This window comes from Phacochoerus africanus, chromosome 16 (assembly GCF_016906955.1).
Source record: "Phacochoerus africanus isolate WHEZ1 chromosome 16, ROS_Pafr_v1, whole genome shotgun sequence".
In the NCBI taxonomy this organism is placed as follows: domain Eukaryota; kingdom Metazoa; phylum Chordata; class Mammalia; order Artiodactyla; family Suidae; genus Phacochoerus; species Phacochoerus africanus.
In genome coordinates this window covers 2521487-2542467 of record NC_062559.1, presented here as the reverse complement: position 1 = coordinate 2542467, position 20981 = coordinate 2521487, and the positions used below count along the sequence as shown (strand labels likewise).

At 44.2% G+C, this 20981-nt stretch overlaps 1 protein-coding gene across 7 annotated transcripts in view; it reads left to right on the top strand.

Moving 5' to 3' along the window:
• Nucleotides 1-20981, top strand: part of RBM33 (RNA binding motif protein 33) — a 112527-nt gene that overhangs the window by 26386 nt on the left and 65160 nt on the right. For 5 of the 7 annotated variants that reach the window (XM_047763498.1, XM_047763497.1, XM_047763496.1 and 2 more), the window contains exons 5-7: nucleotides 1334-1646; nucleotides 6278-6394; nucleotides 17234-17405. In XM_047763498.1, the coding sequence (XP_047619454.1) occupies nucleotides 1334-1646; nucleotides 6278-6394; nucleotides 17234-17405 (602 nt within the window). The remainder of the gene's footprint in view (nucleotides 1-1333; nucleotides 1647-6277; nucleotides 6395-17233; nucleotides 17406-20981) is intronic. The other 2 variants (XM_047763499.1, XM_047763495.1) reach the window with 1 other exon arrangement.

Below are 20981 nucleotides of genomic sequence, written 5' to 3'. Positions count from 1 at the left end.
CCAGGTGGGGTATTTCTTTCACTGTTACAAGGAAACGTTTATTGACACTTATTGTGAAAGTATGGAGAAATAGTTCTTGCTTATAAATGTAATTAACAAATACATGACATTTGTTATTGAGCTGTAGATTTGTAATAGGTTTTTTTTTTTTGTCTTTTTTGTCTTTTTGCCTTTTCTAGGGTCGCTCCCTGGGCGTATGGAGGTTCCCAGGATAGGGTTCTAATCGGAGCTGTAGCCGCCGGCCTACTCCACAGCCACAGCAATGCAGGATCCAAGCCACATCTGCGACCTTCACCACAACTCATGGCAACACCGGGTCCTTAACCCACTGAGCAAGGCCAGGGATCGAACCCGCAACCTCATGGTTCCTAGTCGGATTCATTAACCACTGCACCACAAGGGGAACTCCTGTAATAGGTTTTCTAACAAAGTAATTTTTGTGGGTAACAATACATTTTAAATTCATTTATTCTGCAAGTTATTTGAGTTTCCCAATTCCATTCTTTTTTTTTTTTTGTCTTTTGTCTTTTTGTTGTTGTTGCTATTTCTTGGGCCGCTCCCGCGGCATATGGAGGTTCCCAGGCTAGGGGTCTAATCGGAGCTGTAGCCACCGGCCTACACCAGAGCCACAGCAATGCGGGATCCGAGCCACGTCTGCAACCTACACCACAGCTCACGGCAACGCCGGATCGTTAACCCACTGAGCAAGGGCAGGGATTGAACCCGCCACCTCATGGTTCCTAGTCGGATTCGTTAACCACTGCGCCATGACGGGAACTCCAGGATTTTTAAATTTTTAAAGTAAAAAAAAATTTTTTTTTTATTTTGCTTGTTAGGGCCGCCCCTCTGGCGTATGGTAGTTCCTAGGTTAGGGGTCGAATCAGAGCTGTAGCTACCAGCCTACACCACAGCAACATTTACATTCATAGATTTAAAAAAGAAAAATTGTTCTTAAAATTCCATCTATGATTTTCTGTGTATATAGAGTAATACTTTTGTTTTTACTTGGATATCTTAGAAAACAGATAGCGCTCTTTTCATTCCGGAAGTTGGAATGAACTATAGTCCATTTACTTCCAGCACCGGGTCTTGGCCAGGTGGACCTGTTTCTGTGTGGTTGGTCTGGTTCTCCGGATGCAGTCACCTGTGGCTGATGACAGCGGGGGCTCTGTGTGCAGCGGGGGGTCTGTGGTGCTCAGTTTTCAGTCCTTGTTGTAGTCCCTGTGCACTGGTCAATCCCTGGAGTAACTTTGTAACAGTTAACTCATGTGATGGTGTAGTTTTGAGCTCCACTCCAGTTGCATACCTTTCCTTGTATCTTTGTCCTCTCTAGTTCTCAGGGTGTCACAATTAGTCTGAACACCACCTCTGGCATGGTCACATCATTTGAGCTGTCTGACAACACTAATGACCAGTCCGGAGAACAGGAATCTGAATATGAACAAGGAGAGGACGAGCTCGTGTACCACAAATCCGATGGCTCTGAACTGTATGCTCACGAGTACCCGGAGGAAGGGCAGTACGAAGGCCCTGATGCTGAGCTGACGGAAGACCACATGGAGTATGTGGAGGAGCCGGAGGAGGGGCAGCTGTACAACGACGAGGTGTTAGACATCGAGATCAATGAGCCCTTGGATGAATTCACAGTGAGTCCTTCTCCTTTGTATGGCCGGAGGTAACACGGCTGCCTGGGCCTGGGTTTCAGCCGATTCGAAATCTATTTCCCTCTCTTGGGAGGCAGGGAAATTAGACCTTATTATCACTGTCTGCCAGTTTCTTTATCTGAGCTATGACAAAGTTTGTGTTGACAGCTTGTTTGGCCGGAGGTGATGCTCTTTTGTCATTCTGGAAGGCTGCACAGAATCGTGACCTTGAGGAGTGCACCCTAAGGAAGAAAACGGCTTTGTGTGGTGGAGAAACACTGTCAATTGTTAGAAGTACTTAATGCAGAGCTTTTATCCAGGCTTTAGACAAGATCTGATAAAGTCCTTCTAAGGTGAAAAGATTATTGACCTGCTAAAGACATCTTTAAGGTGCTAATATTCCACAGTGATTGATGTCCTGTTCATTCATCCTTTTTTGTAACTGAGAACTGTCTAAACATGAATAAAGAGATTGGAGGTTAATTTAGGAAATGTCGCACAATTTGTTATCTGTAATCAGGAAACAAAGATTGTGCTGATGTTTATTTCAGAAAGGTGTTTTTTTAAAAGTTGAATTGTCAAGGAAGAAGGTATTAATAAAAGATTGCTCATCTTTCTTAAGGGTTCACTATTAAAAGAGGTTTATTTTATTTTTATCTTATTTTTTTTGTCTTTTTAGGGCTGCACTCGAGGCATATGGAGGTTCCCAGGCTAGGGGTCCCATCGGAGCCATGTCTGTGACCTACACCACACCTCACGGCACCGCCAGATCCTTAACCCACTGAGCAAGGCCAGGAATCGAATTGGCGTCCTCATGGATACCAGTTGGGTTTGTTAACTGCTGAGCCATGACGGGCACTTCCGAAATAAATTTATTTTTAAAATAAGCACGGGGAGTTCCCATCGTGGCCCAGTGGTTGACGAATCTGACTAGGAACCATGAGGTTGCGGGTTCGATCCCTGGCCTCGCTCAGTGGGTTGGGGATCCAGCGTTGCTGTGAGCTGTGGTGTAGGTTGCAGACATGGCTCGGATCCCGAGTTGCTGTGGCTGTGGTGTAGGCGGGCGGCTGCAGCTCCGATTCGAACCCTATCCTGGGAACCTCCATATGCTGCAGGAGTGGCCCAAGAAAATGGCAAAAAGACAAAAAATTAAAAAATAATAAAAAAATAAAATGAAATAAAATAAGCATGGAATGAAATTTATGTTGGAAGGGGATGAGCGCTCCATAGGTGCAGTAGAATCTTAGGGTTTTCAGGACACTGGGTTCCACTGAGGTGCACTGTCTTTGGGGCTGCTGGGATGGAGTGGAGGCTTGTAGGGCTGGGGCAGAGCTCTGGCTTCATCTCTGTTTTCCTTCAGAGTAAGTGCTTTTTCATTTAAGAAAAAATGTGTGTGTATAATTTTGCAAGGAATTAATTGTTTACGTGGAGCCTTAGAATATTTAGTTGTAGGAGTTCCTTTTGTGGCGCAGTGGAAACAAATCAGTCTAGGAACCATGAGGTTGCCGGTTTGATCCCTGGCCGTGAGCTGTGGTGTAGGTCACAGACTCTGCTCGGACCTGGCGTTGCTGTGGCTGTGGCGTAGGCCGGCAGCTGTAGCTCCGATTGGACCCCTAGCCTGGGAACCTCCATGTGCTGCAGGTGCGGCCCTAAAATGCAAAATAAAGAAATTATAAAAAAGAAGAAATAGAATATTTAGTTGCAGACACAGTTGTGTTTATATAGCCCAGTAGTTGTTTTTAAGTCTGATTGTCTTTGAATGCTTCCTCTTTAGTGCTCTTTATAGTAATGAAAAAACGATTGTCGTTGTGGTGAAACAAATCATGTAGAAGGTCTCATGAGCACTTGTCCTCTCGACAGCTCTGTAATGGTTCGTATTGGTAATAGATACTTCCGTGTATGGACAGGTGTTCTCTGGTTTAAGTGTCTGTTTACTGTGTCCGAGTGGAACACCGTAGTTTAAAGTGCTTCTTAAAAATTAAGCCAAGGTCTTGAAATGTGCATAGTTATTCCCGAGTTAGAGCGTTTTATTATTTCTACTTCTCATCTTAAAATATGTTTGGTCGGTCATATCCCTTATCAATTCAGCAGTTCAGCAGTCTTTACCCGTGTCTAAGCATGAGCACGCAAGTGCTGCTGCAGCGTGAACCCCGAGGCCTGGCCCCTTGGCTTCTGTGAGCTTGGAACTTGGTTGAACCAGTCACAGGGTGAAGAGGGCTTGAGAGTCTCACACACGGTCATCTAAGAGGTTCCTCTCACGCGGGGATCTTGCAGGGTTTATTCTAAAGAGACTTTCTGGTTAGGCGAGGGATTTTCCTCTCTTGTATTCCAGACGAGGTTACATTTAAGCCCTGGTTGTGTAAATGCCAGCTTAATTATCTGACATCTTGTGCTCTGTGATTCAGGCATTGAAAAAAAAATGCAATATATGTGCAGTACTTTCCCACGTTAAAGTAATTTTTTTTCAGAATTAAAAAAAAATCTTAAAGTGGAAACATTTACTTAGAAATTCTGCAAGTGTCCTCACGTTTTCACAGAGCTGGACACTTTGAAGTTGAGGCCGAGTGAAATGCCCCTCTGTGAGCTGAGTTCGCTCACCCCCGCGTGTCCAGCTTTGTAGCCACACTTGTTCCTTTGTTCCCTCTTCAAGGTTGTGGTCCGCTGTACAGTCACCGCAGGGGTGGCATCTGGCACCGCCTCCTCGTTGCATGAGATAGATGAACGGACTTGAGCTGTGCAGCACCTCCCTTCCGCTTTGCAGGGCAGGCTTCTTACTGTCCTCTCAGGCTGTCTGTCACTGGGACACAAGTCGTTGTTCACGTTAGACTAACACGCTTGTGAGTAGATTGCACCTCTGGGTGTCCCGACGACATTTTAGTTTAGAGACGATTTACCTCACTGCCCTAGGTAGCACTTGTTAACGCACACGCTGAAGCTGGAGTTGAATCTGTGCTGATCACGCGCGTGTTCTGTCCCTCTGAGCTGGCTCCTGAGGTCACGTGGGGGCTCTTGTGCGCACCTGTGGGTGGAGTCATAGGAGGGCAGAATGTGACAGTCAGAGGGGCACTTTTACATGCGAAGAAACTGAGGTCCCCAGAAAGAGTGTGTCATAAACTGGTTTTCTTTTCTATCAGAATCCCAAGAAAAAAATTTCGCTGTCTTGGGAGTTCCTGTAGTGGCACAGCGTAAACGAACCTGACTAGTATTCCTGAGGATGTGGGTTCAATCCCGGGTTCAGTCCCTGGCCTCAGTGGGCTAAGGATCTGGTGTCGCCCGGAGCTGTGATGTAGATTGCGAACACGGCCTGGGTCCCGCGTTGTGCTGGCTGTGGTGTAGGGTGGCAGCTGCAGCTGCCATTCGACCCCTCGCTTGGGAACCCCTCCGTATGCTGCAAGTGCATCCCTAAAAAGCCAAAAAAGTTTTTTTGCTGTCCTCATTTTGAGAGTGAATTGAGAGTAGACAGAAAAACTTGTATTCTCGTATTAGGAAGAGATGCGTATTGTTTATTATCCAACAGGATATTAGGACGGTATTTGTCAGGTGATTCATAGTTTGGAGCAGAAAATTACTGAGTGCCTTTGAAGTTAACCGTAGATTGAGGTGTCTTAAAACATTGATAAAAACAATTTCAGATTGGTAATTTATGTAATGGAGAGCAGAGTTTTGTTTCCAGTGAGCATTTGGTGGTGAAGACAATTCTTCATTGTGTATTGGCTGAAAATTTTGATTGGCATTGCCCGGCCTTATTTGAAATCTGATGGCTCTGCTCTCAGTGAGTCATGGGTTGCCCTTTTTGAGAGGATGGTAACAGTTCCTTTTGGAAAGTAAGATGCAGTGTGTGGGGGTAGTCTTGAGAGACGGTGTGGGAGCTAAGGCGCCCGTCACCGTGAGGACACCTGCCTTCCTTTGTAGAGCCTGTTGTGTGCTGTGTGGTAGGGCCGCTTGTTCGGCTTCTGCGGCTTATCCTCTGTTCCTCCTGCCTTGTAACCACTTACTGTTCGTTTTAGCCAGTGGCCAGGGAAGTTAAGCTCCTCTGGAAATGCTCAGTTCTTGTTCCTTGTTAGAAGTGCCTGTAGGAGTCCTTCTTTCTCTTGGAGCTGTTGTTTCTAGGCAGCCTGCCTGCTTCGTTACACATACCCTCAGGATGCCTGCCTGCCTGCCTGCCGACGGGCCCCTTAGATTTTGTACAAACCTCAAATCATCCTTCTAATTCAAGGGAGCAATGATGGAGAATTCTAGCTCTCAGGGTGCATTGAATGGCCACACTCGCTGGTCACTGCAGAGGGTTTGAGTTGGGGGTGACTCTGCCGCCTTACTGCTCTGGACATGCTCTGTGCCCACGCATGCTTGCCTCTCCTTAGGTTGATTTTAAGAAGAGCTGTTTGTCAGAGCCCTGGGAGTTGAAAGCAGAGTCCTTGTCACTCACTGTAGCATTGGGTTGGCACGCTGTGCTCTGCTCGTTAACACTCAGGGGTGGTCCCAGTCTGGTTTTGTGCTTACTGCTTTCTGCTCAGTCTGGTAATTGCCGTGGTAGAATTTGCTAACACAACTAAGCATGAGTTGTGAAGATGAAAAGTGCTTAAAACCCCCAAAGCTATATGAGAAAAACTTACTTTCTCTTTAATGGCTGTTAGGATGAAGAATACTTGCAGGCTTGTGGGCAACAAGGGATGAAAGAGCAGGAAGACTGTGTTGCTGAAGAGGAATTAGATGAGATTTCTGATTCCCAGGTTGCTCCTGACACGGAAGAGGTATTTGTTCATCTTTTAAAAAGAATCCAGAAGCGTGCTATTTTTTTTCCCCCAGATTTAAAACGAGCATCTTTTTAGTATTAGTGAAAAGTTGATACATGTCTTTGAAGCACGAGTGTAGTTAAAAGAAAACCCTGAGCTTTCTAGAATCTTTGGTCCGTGAGTTGTGGTGAGCTGATTCCCAGTTAGCTCTTTGCCCTTTGAACGTTAGAACGGTGTAAATGTTCTCTGGGGTGTGGGCAGAAATCTTCCCTAACATGCAGTGTGCATGCTCGTGCTTTGAAAGGAGTGCTGTCATTATGTTAAATTGGTTAGCAGTAGTTAATTCTGACCATTATTCAAAAAATACTGCAGAGTTCCTGGTAAATCCAGGTGCTGTGTTAGCTGTTGGAGAAACAAGGGTGATTGAGAAGCTTGGTTCTTGTGCTCAAGGAACTTACAGCCTAAGACAAGGGAGAGGAGACGCGGTCAGATTGCAGTGGTGAAGTAAAACCTCCTGGAAGGGAGGCTCAGACACCCGCTTTAGGAGCTCAGAGAGGGACCTCTCGGTTGGATGTGTGGGTTGGGGAACGGGGTGGGAGGTGTTGAGGCTTTATGGAAGAGGGAAGTTATGAAGTAGGTCTGGAAAAATAGATGTCATTTGGATGAATAGAGGTGTGATATGAGATGAGGCTTACAGAGTCTGTTTTTCAGCCTTAGAACTTGTCCCGTGGATCAAACATGAAGCCACAAAATCATTCTCTAGCCTTAGGACTCGGTTTAAAATTTTTTTTCTTATTAATGTTTTTTTCCTCAGCTGTTTTCCTTAATACTTTGCCTCCTGTTCTCCCCAAGAGATCATGAGAAGTGATACTTCACTGGCTCAGGTCATTTACTCATGTCTTGCACTAATGCTTAGAAACTCAGTGTGCAGAGCATTTGACTTTACCCTTTCTTCCCTGGCAGTGCTGTGGCAGAGCGTGCGGACATGTGCCAACACTTGTTCTTCCCCAGCAAGCTGAATTTGATTTTTCATTTTGTGCTTTCTCTCTGTCTGTCTTGCTGCTTAAAATAATTTGAAACTTGGAGAAAAGGTAGCAGAATAGTAGAAAGACCTCTTTGCCCAGATTCTCCCGTTGTAGACACACATATTTGGCCCAAGGAGCCAGGGCAGGACGGAGCTGAGGACGACGTGAGGGACGAGATGGACCTCCTCCTGGTGAGGGCGCTGTTGAGACTGATGAGCCAGCTCCCGAGGTCGACGTTCGGGGACAGGGCTGTGTGGCCGTCCTGGGCCTCTGTCCAGGGCGGAGCCATGCAGGCCCGCAGTAGATGAGACCTGTGGACAAGTGACCTTAGCAGAAGGAATCTTAGGCCCTTAAAGGAGGACATGTGGATGGGGAGGGGTCGACCCAGGTGGCTGCGGCCTTCAGCCCGGGGTGAGCAGTTGAGGGGGGACCTGGGACTCCAGTTCCCGTTCACCAGTTCATGTGCCGTTTACTAGTTTGTAGTGTTTCATAGTTGGAAGATTAATTTCATTGATTTTTTTCCTGTAATTTATTCTTTCAGTATTTTAGGTGATAATTCTCCTTCCTCTGATAATGTATTGTGTTTGTAGCATATTTTAGAATGAGAGAAGTTTTTGTAGATTTTAATCTTTAAATGACCTCTGGAGATATAAACTACTTTATTGTAAAACAGTTAAAGAATGAGAATGCTAATAGGCGCTGTTGCTCAACTGTAGTCATTAAAATGTCGGCACAAAAGTGGATTATTTGGTAAAACCCACTTCAAAAATGGTACCTGTGGAGTTCCCTTTGTGGCTTAACGGTTAACGAACCTGAGTAGGATCCATGAAGATGCGGGTTCAATCCCTGACCTCGCTCAGTGGTTAAGGATCCTGTGTAGCTGTGTCTGTGGTGTAGGCTGGCAGCTGTAGCTCCAGTTCGACCCCTAGCTTGGGAACTTCCATATGCCGTGGGTGTGGCCCTAAAAAGACAAAAAAAAAAAAAGGGTAAGCATGCCTTCTATTTTCAGTATCTTCTGAAGAGAGAGACTGAGGGGGAGAGATCTTTGGAGGGACATTAACGCTCAGAGCCAGCCTTAACTGAACTCATAACACCTTCTCAGGGAGTGTGACAGTGTCTCAGTTAGGAAGGCTTCATCATTTGGGAAAAGTTAGATCCCTCCCATACCCTGTGCCAGTATTGATCTCAGATTAATTCACACCAACGCCAACCTGTAAATGTGTTGGAAGAAAATGTTTCATTTATTTCTTTTTCTTTTTCTTTTGGCTGCCCCTTGGCGTGTGGAGTTCCTGGGCCAGGGATCAGTTCTGAGCCACAGCTGGATCATTTAAGCCACCGTGCCCTGGCCAGGGGTCCAGCCTGAGTCCTGGCACTGCAGAGATGCCACCAACCCCGTTGCACCACCCCAGGAGCTCCAGGAGAAAATGTTTTAATGATGGTATGCTAGCCCCAGGCTTGCCTACAAACAGATAACTCAACAGATAGCACAAATTTAGTTCCTCTCCACAAGGAATTTCAGCTCTGGTATTGGCCTAACTAGGTAAACACAGGTACGCAGGCCTCTCTCAGACTCCTGTGGTCCAGTTCCAGGGCTGCGGCTCTTGCCCTGGCCCGCATCCGAGCGGCGGGTTGCAGGAAGACTGAAAGGGACTCTGCCCGCCCTTTGAAGACAAGTCTCCGTGTTCTCAAACAAGACTTTGTAAAGAGCTCGTGAATTTCGCTGTCATCTGGCGGCTGTTCCTTGCAGCAGGGTAACTGGTGAATGTAGTTTCATTAGGTGACCACCTGTTCAGCTGAAAGTGGGAGATCAGTAAGCTCATTAGAAACGCACGCCAAACGGTCTTGGTTTTACTCCTCTTACTGCTCTTGGTATTAGGACTTTTTAAAGGAGAAGAATGATTTGATTACATATAAATACCCCAAAACACTATAAACAAGTCCAGAGAAGTGACAATAGGGGGAAATATTTACATGAGAGTCTATAAGAATGAATATATTTGGTAAAGTTAGCATACTTATTACTTGGTAGGTTCAGAATATACTGGAGAGCACTCCTAGAAAAAGAAGGCCAAATGTAAGAAAGCAATCCAAAAATAAGATAGCAACTGAACAAGTATATAAAATACAGTCAAAAAAAGAAAAATTAAAAACATACTGGCAAAGATCAACATAATTGGTCAGGTGTAGTCTGTTCCATTGGAGGACTGTTTTGGAAATACCAACCACCAAGAGACCGTTTCCACAGGTCTGCCATGTCTGCATGTTTTGGGGGAGCGAAGCGCTGGGGGCCGTTTGTTCCTGGCTGTCTTCTCAAGGATGTTTTGTAGTGACAGCATGCTAGGGGACACGCAGAGCCTTCTCTGGAGCAAGGGGCAGGTGTGCTTTCTGCTCATTATTCCTGGCTCGGGTTCCCTCACCTCAGGGCCCCCCAGCATATAGTTCCCTCGGGCCGCTTCTTCCGAAGGCCCAGTGGGAATTGGGGCTCAGAGCTGACCTCACAAGGCCACTGCTGTTGTCAAAAGTAATAAACTGTCCATGTCAGTGACCAGGAGTCTCAGGCCATCCCTCAGCCTCTATGAAACAGTGGCAGGCTACCTTATTGGCCTGCAGGAAGGGTCAGTTGCAGACCCTTCGCTGTTGATGACAGTATCAAAAGCCTGAACATCATTTGGCTCAATAATTCCACTTTGAAGAAATTATCCAAAAGAGTTCATCTAAGCTGTGTTCAGAGATAGGTGCATTTTAAGTACACATTAGAACCTGCGTCATGGAACTAAAAGGTAATTCGAAGTGGAAGTATTTTCAGTGGCTCCTTTTAGTTAGTGTTTTTGCTTGGTTCGTGCAGAGAAATCCCTGTACTGGGAACCACTGGAAAGACCTAATTAGGAAGACTGACTCTCAGGCCTGCCTCATTATGCATCTGCATCAGTGCCACTTGAGCTGTCGTCGCCAGACATGGTTAAAAGCTATTGTAGGTAGTTTTGGCTTGTACAGAGGAAAAAATGAGGCTTTAAAAACCTTTGCACTGTTTAAAATAAACATTGTGATGATGTTTACATTCATTTACGTCCAGTGATAGGTGCGGATCTGAGGGACACAGGTCAGTGCTTGAGATGTGTCCGTCCAAGTTAACGTCCTTCTGTTTGTGAGAAACAGTTACGTCATCCAGAAAACTCCCCTGTGTTTCTTCCTGGTCAGTACTGACCCCTTGCAGAGCAGGCAGTGTTCTCTTTTTGACTCAGATTAGTCTTTCCCAGTCTAGACCTTCCTGTAGCTGGAATCCTGTGGAAAGTGCTGCTGTGGTGCTGGGTCTGCCTTGGTGCCCCGTGGTCTTTCTGAGCTTCATCCAAGTGGTCCTGTGTGGCAGGAGTCAACAGTTCATTCCATTTTAGGGATGTATCTTACTGGTTTCCTCCTGATAATAGCTATTTGTTTTCCAAAGTGTTTGTACCATTTTATGTAAGTTGTGTGTGAGAGTCTCAGGTCCCCTCTGTTTGGTACTGTTAATCTTTTCCGTTTAATTCTTCCAGTGATTATCTCATCATGGTTTTCGTTTGCATTTCTCTGATAACAGGATATTGAGCTTCATTCCATGCGCTTTTTCGACGTATATATATGTTCTTTGTGTCCTTCTTTGAAAATGAATTGTCTTTAAATTTTTTGTCTCTATATGCTATACATAATTTATATATTCTACACAGAAAATATGTCTGTATGTACATACGTTGCCTCTCTATTCTCTGTGTAGACTGTATGTATCTGTATGTACTGTGTGTATCTTCTGGATAGATGTCTGTATAGATAGTCTGGATTTTATATAACATGATATTTTTTCTGAGCTCGTGGCTTGGGTTTTTAATTTTCTTAAAGATATCTTTTCATAAACAGAAAAATTTAATTTTGATGAAGTCCAAGTAATTTTGTGACCCAAGAAATCTTTGCCTACCCCAAAAGTACAAGGATAATAATTCTGTTTCTTTTGGAAGCTTTATAGTATATGTGTTTGTGGTGTGAGAGTCTTTTTCTTCTTCTTCTGTTTATCTGTTTTTTTTTTTTTTAAGCAATAATTGTTCTTTCTTCCTAGTTATTTATTTATTTATTTATTTTGTCTTTTCTAGGGCCATGCCTGCAGCATATGGAGGTTCCCAGGCCAGGGGTCCAATCAGAGCCGTAGCTGCTGGCCCACCCCAGAGCCACAGCAACATGGGATCCGAGCAGCGTCTGCGACCCACACCACAGCCCACGGCAATGCTGGATCCCCAACCCACTGAGTGAGGCCAGGGATCAAACCCGCAACCTCATGGTTCCTAGTCGGACCCGTTAACCACTGTGTCACTACGGGAGCTCCTGTTTATCTGGTTTTTGTATCATTATTGTAAAGACTTCCTTTCCCATTGGATGGCCTTAGTGCTTATGTTGAGAATCAGTTGAACGTTTAAGTTTGGGTTTCTTTCTGGAATCTCCTCTTTGTTCCATTGCTGATACTGAATTGGTTACTGTGGCATGCAGTGAGGTAGTATAAATCCACCAGTTTTGTTCTCCTTTTCAAGATTGGTTTGGCTATTCCAAGTCCTTTGAATTTTGCATATAAACTCTGTAATTGACTTGTCAATATCTATTAATCTGGCTGAGATTTTAATGAAAATTGCACTGTATCTTTAGATCAAATTGGGGGAAAACTAACATCTTCATAATCAAGTTGCCTGTTAATAAACACAGTTTAATTCTTCATTTCGTCTTTGTCTTTTTATTTCTCTCTTTTGCCTTATGGACCTCCAATGCTGTGTAGAATAGAAACAGAGCATTTGGAGTTCCCGTCGTGGCGCAGTGGTTAACGAATTCAACTAGGAACCATGAGGTGGCGGGTTCGGTCCCTGCCCTTGCTCAGTGGGTTAACGATCCGGCGTTGCCGTGAGCTGTGGTGTAGGTTGCAGACGCGGCTCGGATCCCGAGTTGCTGTGGCTCTGGCGTAGGCCGGTGGCTACAGCTCCGATTTGACCCCTAGCCTGGGAATCTCCATATGCCGCGGAGCGGCCCAAGAAATAGCAAAAAGACAAAAAAAAAAAAAGAAAAAGAAACAGAGCATTTGTTTTTGCCTGGTTCTTGGTATTAGGGGTAAAATACTCAGTATTTCATCAAGCGAGTACTGTAAGCTACCTGGAGGTTTTTCACTCAGATTGAGAAGTTCTCTTCTATGTCTCGTTTGCTGAGATTTTTAAAAAATCAGAATGTTGAATTTTGTCAGTGCCTTTTCTGCATCTATTGAGATGATCTTGTGACCTTTATCCCTTATTTTATTAATGTGAATTAAATCGATTTTAAAAACAATTACCTATATTCTCAACTTAATCTTCCTTTTGGAGGTTTTTCCGTTAGTATCCTCTTTGTATTCTGGTATCTAATCCTGGGCACCCCATTGCTGTCATGTCCCCTCTGCTCTGTGATGGTTGGTCTTTCCTTGAATTTCACCACCTTGACAGTCTGAAGAAGTACTGGCCAGGCGTCCTGTGGAATGTCTTCTAACCTGAGCTTGACCAGTGTTTCTCTCGTGATTAGACCGGCTTACGGTTTCAGAAAGAATACCGCAGAGGTTAGGCGTTCTTCTCATCCCGTGGGATGAGCCACTGGGTACAGAGCTCCCTGGCAGTGTCAGCCTTGACTGTGCCCTGCGTGACCTTTGCCAGTTACAGACAGTATTTCTGTCCGGTTACCATCTTCCGCTTTCTCTGCCTTTTTCTTTGGAAGCAAGTTGCTGGTCTAGTTTGCGCCTAGGCCAGGGGGAAGTACTTAGCTCCGCGGGAGGAGGAGAGAGGATGTGCATATATTTGGAATTCTTCCCAAAGTAAGATTTGTTAAATTGACTGGTGTTTGAATGTTAAACCAACCTGATGCTTCTGGCTCACCCTTGCTTGGTCAGGATCTGTTTTCCCTTTTATGTTTTGCCAGATTCCTTATGCGTTTATGTTCTTAAGGAATTTTGTGTCTGTATTCATGAAGGACGTTGGTCTGTCATTTTCTTCTCTTGTAATTTCTACACAATCGCTCAGTCTTTCCAGTTTGCAAATTGTAACTGTTGGTAGAATTAGATTCTTTGCTTTGTATTTTCTGGTGTAATAAAGAATTATTCTCTCAAGTACTTGGTAAGCACTGAAAACTTGTGGGGAGTTTTTCTGAAGCAGTGTTCTCTGTAGTTTTGTTTGCTTCCCCCTCTTTTTCAGAGAACTACCCGATCCGATTTTTTTTTTTCCTCCGATTTGGGATGGGATATTGAATTTTCTTTCAAAACACTGAGACTACAGATTCACTTCAGAAGTAGCTGGAGAATGTAAAAAAAAAAATACAACTCTGGGACTTGCCTCCCCCCACCGCCTTAGAAATTCTAATTATTTATGTACATATGAGAAGGCTTTGGTCGACTTTTTCTACCTCTGTTACGCATTACAAGTGCGTCTTTGGGGTTTTCAAGATAATTAAATAGCTAAAAGATCAAACCTTTGAATATTTTTGGCAGTGTCTATAATGAAATCAGATTTGCATATCTTACAAAAATATAATCTTAGGATAATTTAATTTTTATATTGTTATCCAGCACCCTCCGTGCAGTGGAATTTTACTTGTGAATGGAATACTAATGTTTGTTAAAAACTATGGAGAAAGTCAACATTTTGGCAGCTTGGTTAGTTAATCCTATAAGCCATATGGCCAAAGAAGGTGCCTTTTTTTTTTTTTTAAATTTAAGCCCAGTTGTTTTTAGGATAAGAGAGAGAGATCAGTGGCTAAAAGAGTGCGTCTAGCTTAAGTGAATATTGCCAAGTGGTCTACACCTAAGGCAACTGAGGCCAGTGCTTCAGTTTCAGCTCGGGGCTTGCAAAATCCTTGATGTGGTTCAGGGCTAAACTGGACCCTGAGACTTGGACCACGAGTTTGCATTCTGGGACAGTGCATCTCTCCAAAAAAAAAAATTTTTTTTTTTTTTTAAACCTTGTGCGACCCTTCTTTGTAGTCAGTCCTTCCTTCCGGTCCTGACCAAGTGGCATGTGTCTCTTGGAGAGAGTCACGTAAGTGGGGTGGCTGCAGGATGTCACCTGTTGACTCAGCATGACGCCTCTGCTTTCTTCCCAGTCATCGCATCAGTCGTGATCCTGTTTGCGGCGGAAAGGTTGCATTCCCGGGTTTGGATGGACTGCAGTTTGTCTCTCCGTTCACTGTTGTGTCTGTTTTTGGTGATCCAGAAGAGAGTTGTAAACATTTCCCTCCAGGTTTTTACATGAACATAAGTTTTCTTTCTCTTTCCCCCCTATACTTTTGAACATACATTTTCACTTCTTTTGGGTGAATACCTAGCAGTGGGATTGTTGGATCATAGGCTGGAATGGTTTGTTGGTTTGTTTCTGGTAACCTGTAGTATTTCTTTCAAAGAAACAATTTTTACCTTATCTTTGTTGTATTTAGATTTCTTAGATGGAGATTCGGGTGTAGAATAGACTGCATTAATTTCAGTACTGTCATGTTTTATGTTAAGCTTGGCTTGGAAAGTGTTGGAACTATAATTAGTATGAACGGTTGAATTGGAAATGACTATTGTAATAGAATCTTTGCTTTATTGGCTGTCATTTCTTTTCCTTCTCTGTGGCCTTGCTGCTTAAAGTGTCTGTGGACCTGCCTGTTGGCTTAACCTGGAGCTTATTAGAACTGCAGAAGGTCAGGCCCCACCCTGACCTGCAGAATCAGAATCTGCATCTCAGCAGGATTCATAGTGATTGGCCCCACCTTGAATTTGAGAAGCACTGCTCTGGAGCCTTAATGGAAGTGGAGAAGGATATTTTCTAAATGAATATGATATTTTCATATTCAGTATGACTGAAATAACGGTATCGAACCAACAAAATGCCATTACACCACAGCTCACGGCAGAGTTGGATCCTTAACCCACTGAGTGAGGCCAGGGATCGAACCCGCATCCTCATGGGTGCTAGTCGGATTTTTTTCTGCTGCGCCACAATGGAAACTCCCATTTTTTTTTTTTTAATTTACAAAAAGTAAACTTTACTTTTGCTCAGTTGGAGTGGAGTGCAGTACAAACAGAGCTGAGTCTGTCTCACATGTCACTTGTTCTTGGTTTCAGATATTCAGTATGACTGAAATAACGGTATTGAACCAACAAAATGCCAGTATTTTGGCATTTTAAAATTCTTAAGTATGCTGCATGTCAGAATGCTGAAGGGTGTTTTTGCAGTCAATTGCTAAAAGTTGCAGTTTACATTTATTGTTTGATTTTCAGGCATTCGACCTCCTGAAGATATGTCTCTGCTTTAGGATTTCTAGCAATGCGTGTGTGCATTTTTTACACAGAAAATGGTGAAGAATACAAAATGATTGTATCAGCTTATTTTAATTTTTTTCTTGCACATTTTCTAATGAAGTTAGAAACTCATGTTTCTCTTAAGAGTAAAGGATATTTAAAAATTACGAATGAAGAGAATAAAGGAGCCATTTCTGTTTTTTTGGAGGGGCTGCAGCTGAGGCATATGGAGGTTCCCAGGCTAGGGGTGGAATCGGAGCTACAGCTGCTGGCCTACGTCACAGCAATGCCAGATCCGAGCTGCATCTGTGACCTTCACCACAGCTCATGGCAGGGTTAGATCCTTAACCCACTGAGTGAGGCCAAGGATCGAACCTGCATCCTCCTGGATGCTAGTCGGTTTTTTGCTGTGCCACAATGGAAACTCCCATTTTTTTTTTTTTTTTAAGTTTACAAAAAGTATTTAATGAACCTAGCAGTCAGTAGGTACCTATTTATTACCTAACAGCTCAGCAAAACCTTCTGTGAGGTGGAAGTTAGTGTTAAAAGGAACATGAGTGAAAGTAATACAATATCGTAAGTCGTCTGTACTCCAATAAAATTTTTTTTAAAAAGAAACATGCAATTGTTGAAAAAATTACTTTCAGTTTGGGTCTAGATTAGGCAAAATTCTTATAGGAATCCTGCTACGATGAAATAGAAAATAAATCTGGTTTAGTGTGAAGTGAACGGAGAAAAAACATAGTTTTGCAGTCGTAATAATCTGAGCTCGAAGTGGTAGTGAGTGAACACTAGTCAGTGGGATGAAGTAGAAAGGGATGAGGTCTGATACAGGGAAGATTTTGGAGGCTGAAAAGAAACTCTGTCAACCCAAGAGCAGATGAGTGCTTGCCCGGCACTGGAATCCACGTAGGCGGGGTCAGGAAGTAGAGGAAATGCAGCGCCTCTGAAACGGGAGGAGGGTTGTCATCTGGTGTTAGTTTCAAGGCAGGTTATGTGCTACTAAGCTCATGCAGCTCTAGTGTTAGTTCAGTTAATACATTGAACTTTGCTAGATCTGGGGTAGATTTGAGGCCAGCAGGGATTTTTGGAACTCACATTTGTTCTCTTAGAAGTGTAAGTAGCAATAAGGTATAAGACTTGGTCAAACTAGGAGTAGGACTTTGAATTTTTTCTAACATTTCCTTTTTTTTTTTTTTTTAAACAAACAACTTTTATTTATTTGTTTATTCTGACTGTGGAGTGGAGCGGCTTAATGTGGGATCCCAGTTCCCAGACCAGGGCTTGACCCCTCATCACCATGTGGAAGCGTCCCCCTGGAATACCAGGGAACTCCTGGAACAGTGTTAATTGTTAATGTTTGATTTTCTCCTGGAATCAGTGTACTGTTTCACACGGCTTTATAAACAGGACATTTTGCAGCACTTTTACATTTTAAATAGAAAGAGTTTTTATGTCTGTATATGCAACCATTCTTCAGTATTGAAGTGAACTCACTCTCCCTTTGTTTTTTGTGTGTCTGCAATTTAGGGAAGCATGGAAACTTTGGAGCTGCAGAAGGACGTAAAAGAAGAGTCCGATGAAGAAGACGAGGATGATGAAGAATCGGGACGATTACGTTTCAAAACTGAAAGGAAAGAAGGAACAATTATTAGGCTCTCAGATGTAACTAGAGAGAGAAGGAACATTCCAGAAACTTTGGGTAACTTCTTTTGCCTGTCTCCCATCCCATTTCAGCTTCCTCCCATTCACGTTCATTCGCATTTCACCTTCCTCCATAGTACTGTTACAGTTAATCAAATACTTAAAAAAAAGCTGACTTACGGGGTATTGTTTGTGGCGTCCAGAGAGTGGATGGTCCTGTGAGGTTGGAGCTGTGTTGTGGTGCTGTAAAAACCATTCTATTAAAATGGCTTCCTTCTGGGTTAAAAGATGTTTGAATAAAATAGCTGATTTTTTTAAAAATAGTTTTTCCATTGGAGCCTGTGGCCTAGACCTGCTATCATGCATACCCAGTGGTTCCTGCTGGCTCTGGAAGGGGGTGTGGGGTAGGGCAGGGCCATTTTACCCTTCCCAAGACTCTCCAGGTTGCCTGGGCCTATTTTGGACCTCTTAGGGTCATTATAACCTTCTCTTCTGTGTATTCTTTTTCCATGTGCCATTCTCCTCAGGGTTTACTGAGACAAGGTGACTTGTTTGTAGACATGATCAGCGGCACATCATTCCTTTTAAAGATGGACAGCAGGCTGTTGCTAGTCAGTGAGCCTTTCGCAGTATTGACCCCACTTCCCGCTCTTCTGCGGGTCTCTCTGGTGCCTGTTGCAGAGAAGGAAGCGGTGGCTCTCAAATTTGAGCAGCAGAATCACCCAGAAGGCTTGTTAAAACATATTGCTGGACCCACCCTCGGCTCCTCTGATGGAGTGGGTTTAGGGTGGGGCTCAAGAAAGTTGCGTGTCTGATGAGTTCCCAGGTGACGCTGTTCCTGCTCCTGTGGAACCCATACTTGGAGGGCCACTAGGATGTTCCATATTCCGGGGGGAGGGTGGAAGGTACAAGGACGGAGGGTTGTACCTGTTCTCTGGTCTTGGTCTAAATAAAAAAATCAAGAAAACATTTCTTTTTTTAAAGATTCTTTTCTTCATTAGTTACTACCTTTATGAAAACCGTTATTTGTGGCTGTTTTCAGTTGAAAACATGAACCTGCATATTTAGGCGGCAGATTATGAAATCTCTGTGAGGGCACTAAGCTGCCAAGATGCCCAGGTTAACAGCAGTGGGCCGGTCTTAGCGTGCTGCTGTGCTAACTGAGGTTATGGAGCGATGGATCTGGAGTCTCCATTTCCTCCCCTCCCCTTTCTTCCTTCTCCACCTGTTGGCTCAGGATGTCCCCAGACTTTTCTCAGGTTATGGTATAAAGTTGCCAGTTGGTCTGAACTAGTAGAGCGTAGGTTTCTAAGAAAGCAGGTCTGCGCAGTTGGCCTTGGGTAAAAGGAGATGAAGCAAAGGTCTCAAAGCAGGGAGATGGGAGAAACCGAAAGGCCCCTTCAGCAGGTGTGAGCGATACTGTGGGAGAGCAAGCTTCCCGGAACAGGCGCCTCCGTCTTGGGCTGCGCTGGGCTGAGCAGAGGAAGATGGCGCCCCGGCTGAACACCCGAGGGCAGCGGGCAGCAGCTTGTCAGAGGGCGTCTGGGGCGGGGGCACGTACCATCACTTTCCTGCGTCTTTGCAGTTGGGCTGCGGCTTGGTCTGTACATTGGGTGGCCTCATGTGTCACGTCCTAAAAACTGGGATGGCTGCAAGTTCTAAGGGTGGGAACCCACTTCATAGACACCGTTATGAATGGCGGGCTCCCCTGTCTGCAAGCCAGCTCCTTACGGGGCCCGCGTCCTCGGTGCCCCGCTTGTGCAGTCCTGTCCTCAGCTGGGGCATCTTGGCTGTGTGCAGTGCAGTGACCCAAGCGCTGACGTCTTCTGAAATGTCCACCTTGCCTGTGTTCATACTTTGTGTGTGTTGCGTTCCTGCACTTCTTTCTTTTCAGGATCTTTATCTCGTTTTGTTCTTTTCAGGGTCATTTGGCCTTCCTTTATTAAAGAATTTGTGTCGAACCTTTTTTCCTTTTCTTTTCAAGGCATTTGCTGGTTCCATAGTCATGTCATCAAGACTGACTCCTCAAGAGTCAGGGGGCTGGGAGGGGTTAGTGGTGGGCAGGGTTGGGGTTCTCAGAGGCAGAGTGGCTGTAAGTGTAAGCAGTTGACCACTTACCATTCTTTTAAACATGAAGAAAAAAGCCTTTAAATGTATTTGTATAGAACGCGGCTGTTTGGCTTGATAGTAGAGTAAGTAAAAATGGTGCTTGAAGGGATCTTCTCTGTCGCGTATTTGTAAGCCCTCACTTGAAGCTTCGTGTTTGGAAACACGAGTTACAGTAAATGAAAAGTAAGGATTATTCCCACTCCAAAGGTGATTTCTGTCCTAAATTTTAAAACGCTGAGCGCCCTTAGTTCCTTAACACTTCTCCCCCCAACAGGTTAATTTTATTTCTCTCTTTCTCTCTCTTTTTTTTTTTTTTTGTCTTTTCAGGACCACACCCATGGCATATGGAGGTTCCCAGGCTAGGGGGCAGATCGGAGCTCTAGCTGCTGGCCTTCACCACAGCTCACAGCAACGCCAGATCCTTAACCCACTGAGCAAGGCCAGGGATCAAACCTGCATCCTCATGGATACTGGTTAGACTCATTTGCACTGAGCCATGACGAGAACTCCAAGCAATAGGTTAATTTTATATGGAAGAAAAATGTTCAGTGAGAAAGAAAGCTACTGTAGTAATTGGTACACTAGAAATTTGCATACATTTTAACTCATGAGTTTATTTATGTACTCCTGATGGTAGAAATACCAGTTTCAGGTTCTGTGTAGAGATACTTGTACTTATTTGCTTCTGTAAAGCTGTTTACCTGCTCTTTGTAATGGGATTAAAATACTTTGCTATCACAGTACACATGTCAACTCTGGTGGTACGTACTTCCCGACAAATGAAGTCTTTCAGCCTTCTGCACACAAAAGCAGTTGTTTTGCCGTAGTTGGTAGTCGGTAGTCGTGATAATGTTGAGAACACTCCGCTCTTTAAACAGAAGACTGAGGTTGTGCTCTGGCTCCGCCCACTGCTGACCCTTGGGTTGCATGCGGGTAGTGAGTTCTCTTCCAAATCTAGAAGGGCATTTGGTCACTTGCAGTCTTTTCACATTCAAGTACATGATGTCCTCCTCAAGTAGGAAGAGGACTAATTCCTGTCTGGGACACTCTTGCCCATCGTAAAGCTGAGTACACAGTTGTTAGTCTACGCTTTGAATTCCAATTGGATTAGAAGTAGAATTTTGGGCTTTTACCTAATTTATAATCTTACATAGTGAGCTGTTTTGCTCCACCAGGATTCTGGAAATTAATACCTTACAAAAACGGTGGCCTTTCCCAAGGACAGTGCAAGGCGGCATACTTAGGAGATAAATTCTTTCATTACATGCAAACGATGCCATTGGGTATAAGGGCTTCATGCTCTCACAGAATGCGGAGAATGAGATGGGTTTCTAGAACATACATGCGTGAGGGAATGATCCATTTTGAATGGAAGTGTCAAAAGCCATCTCTAAAATGTGTCATTGACCAGTTTCCTTGACGTTTAGAGCTGCAATTTCTTTCTTCCTGGGAGGTGGACCTCAGATTTCTCTTTGGAAGTAGTGCAAGCAGTAACTGAAAGGCTATGTCTGTTTTAGGTAGGCTT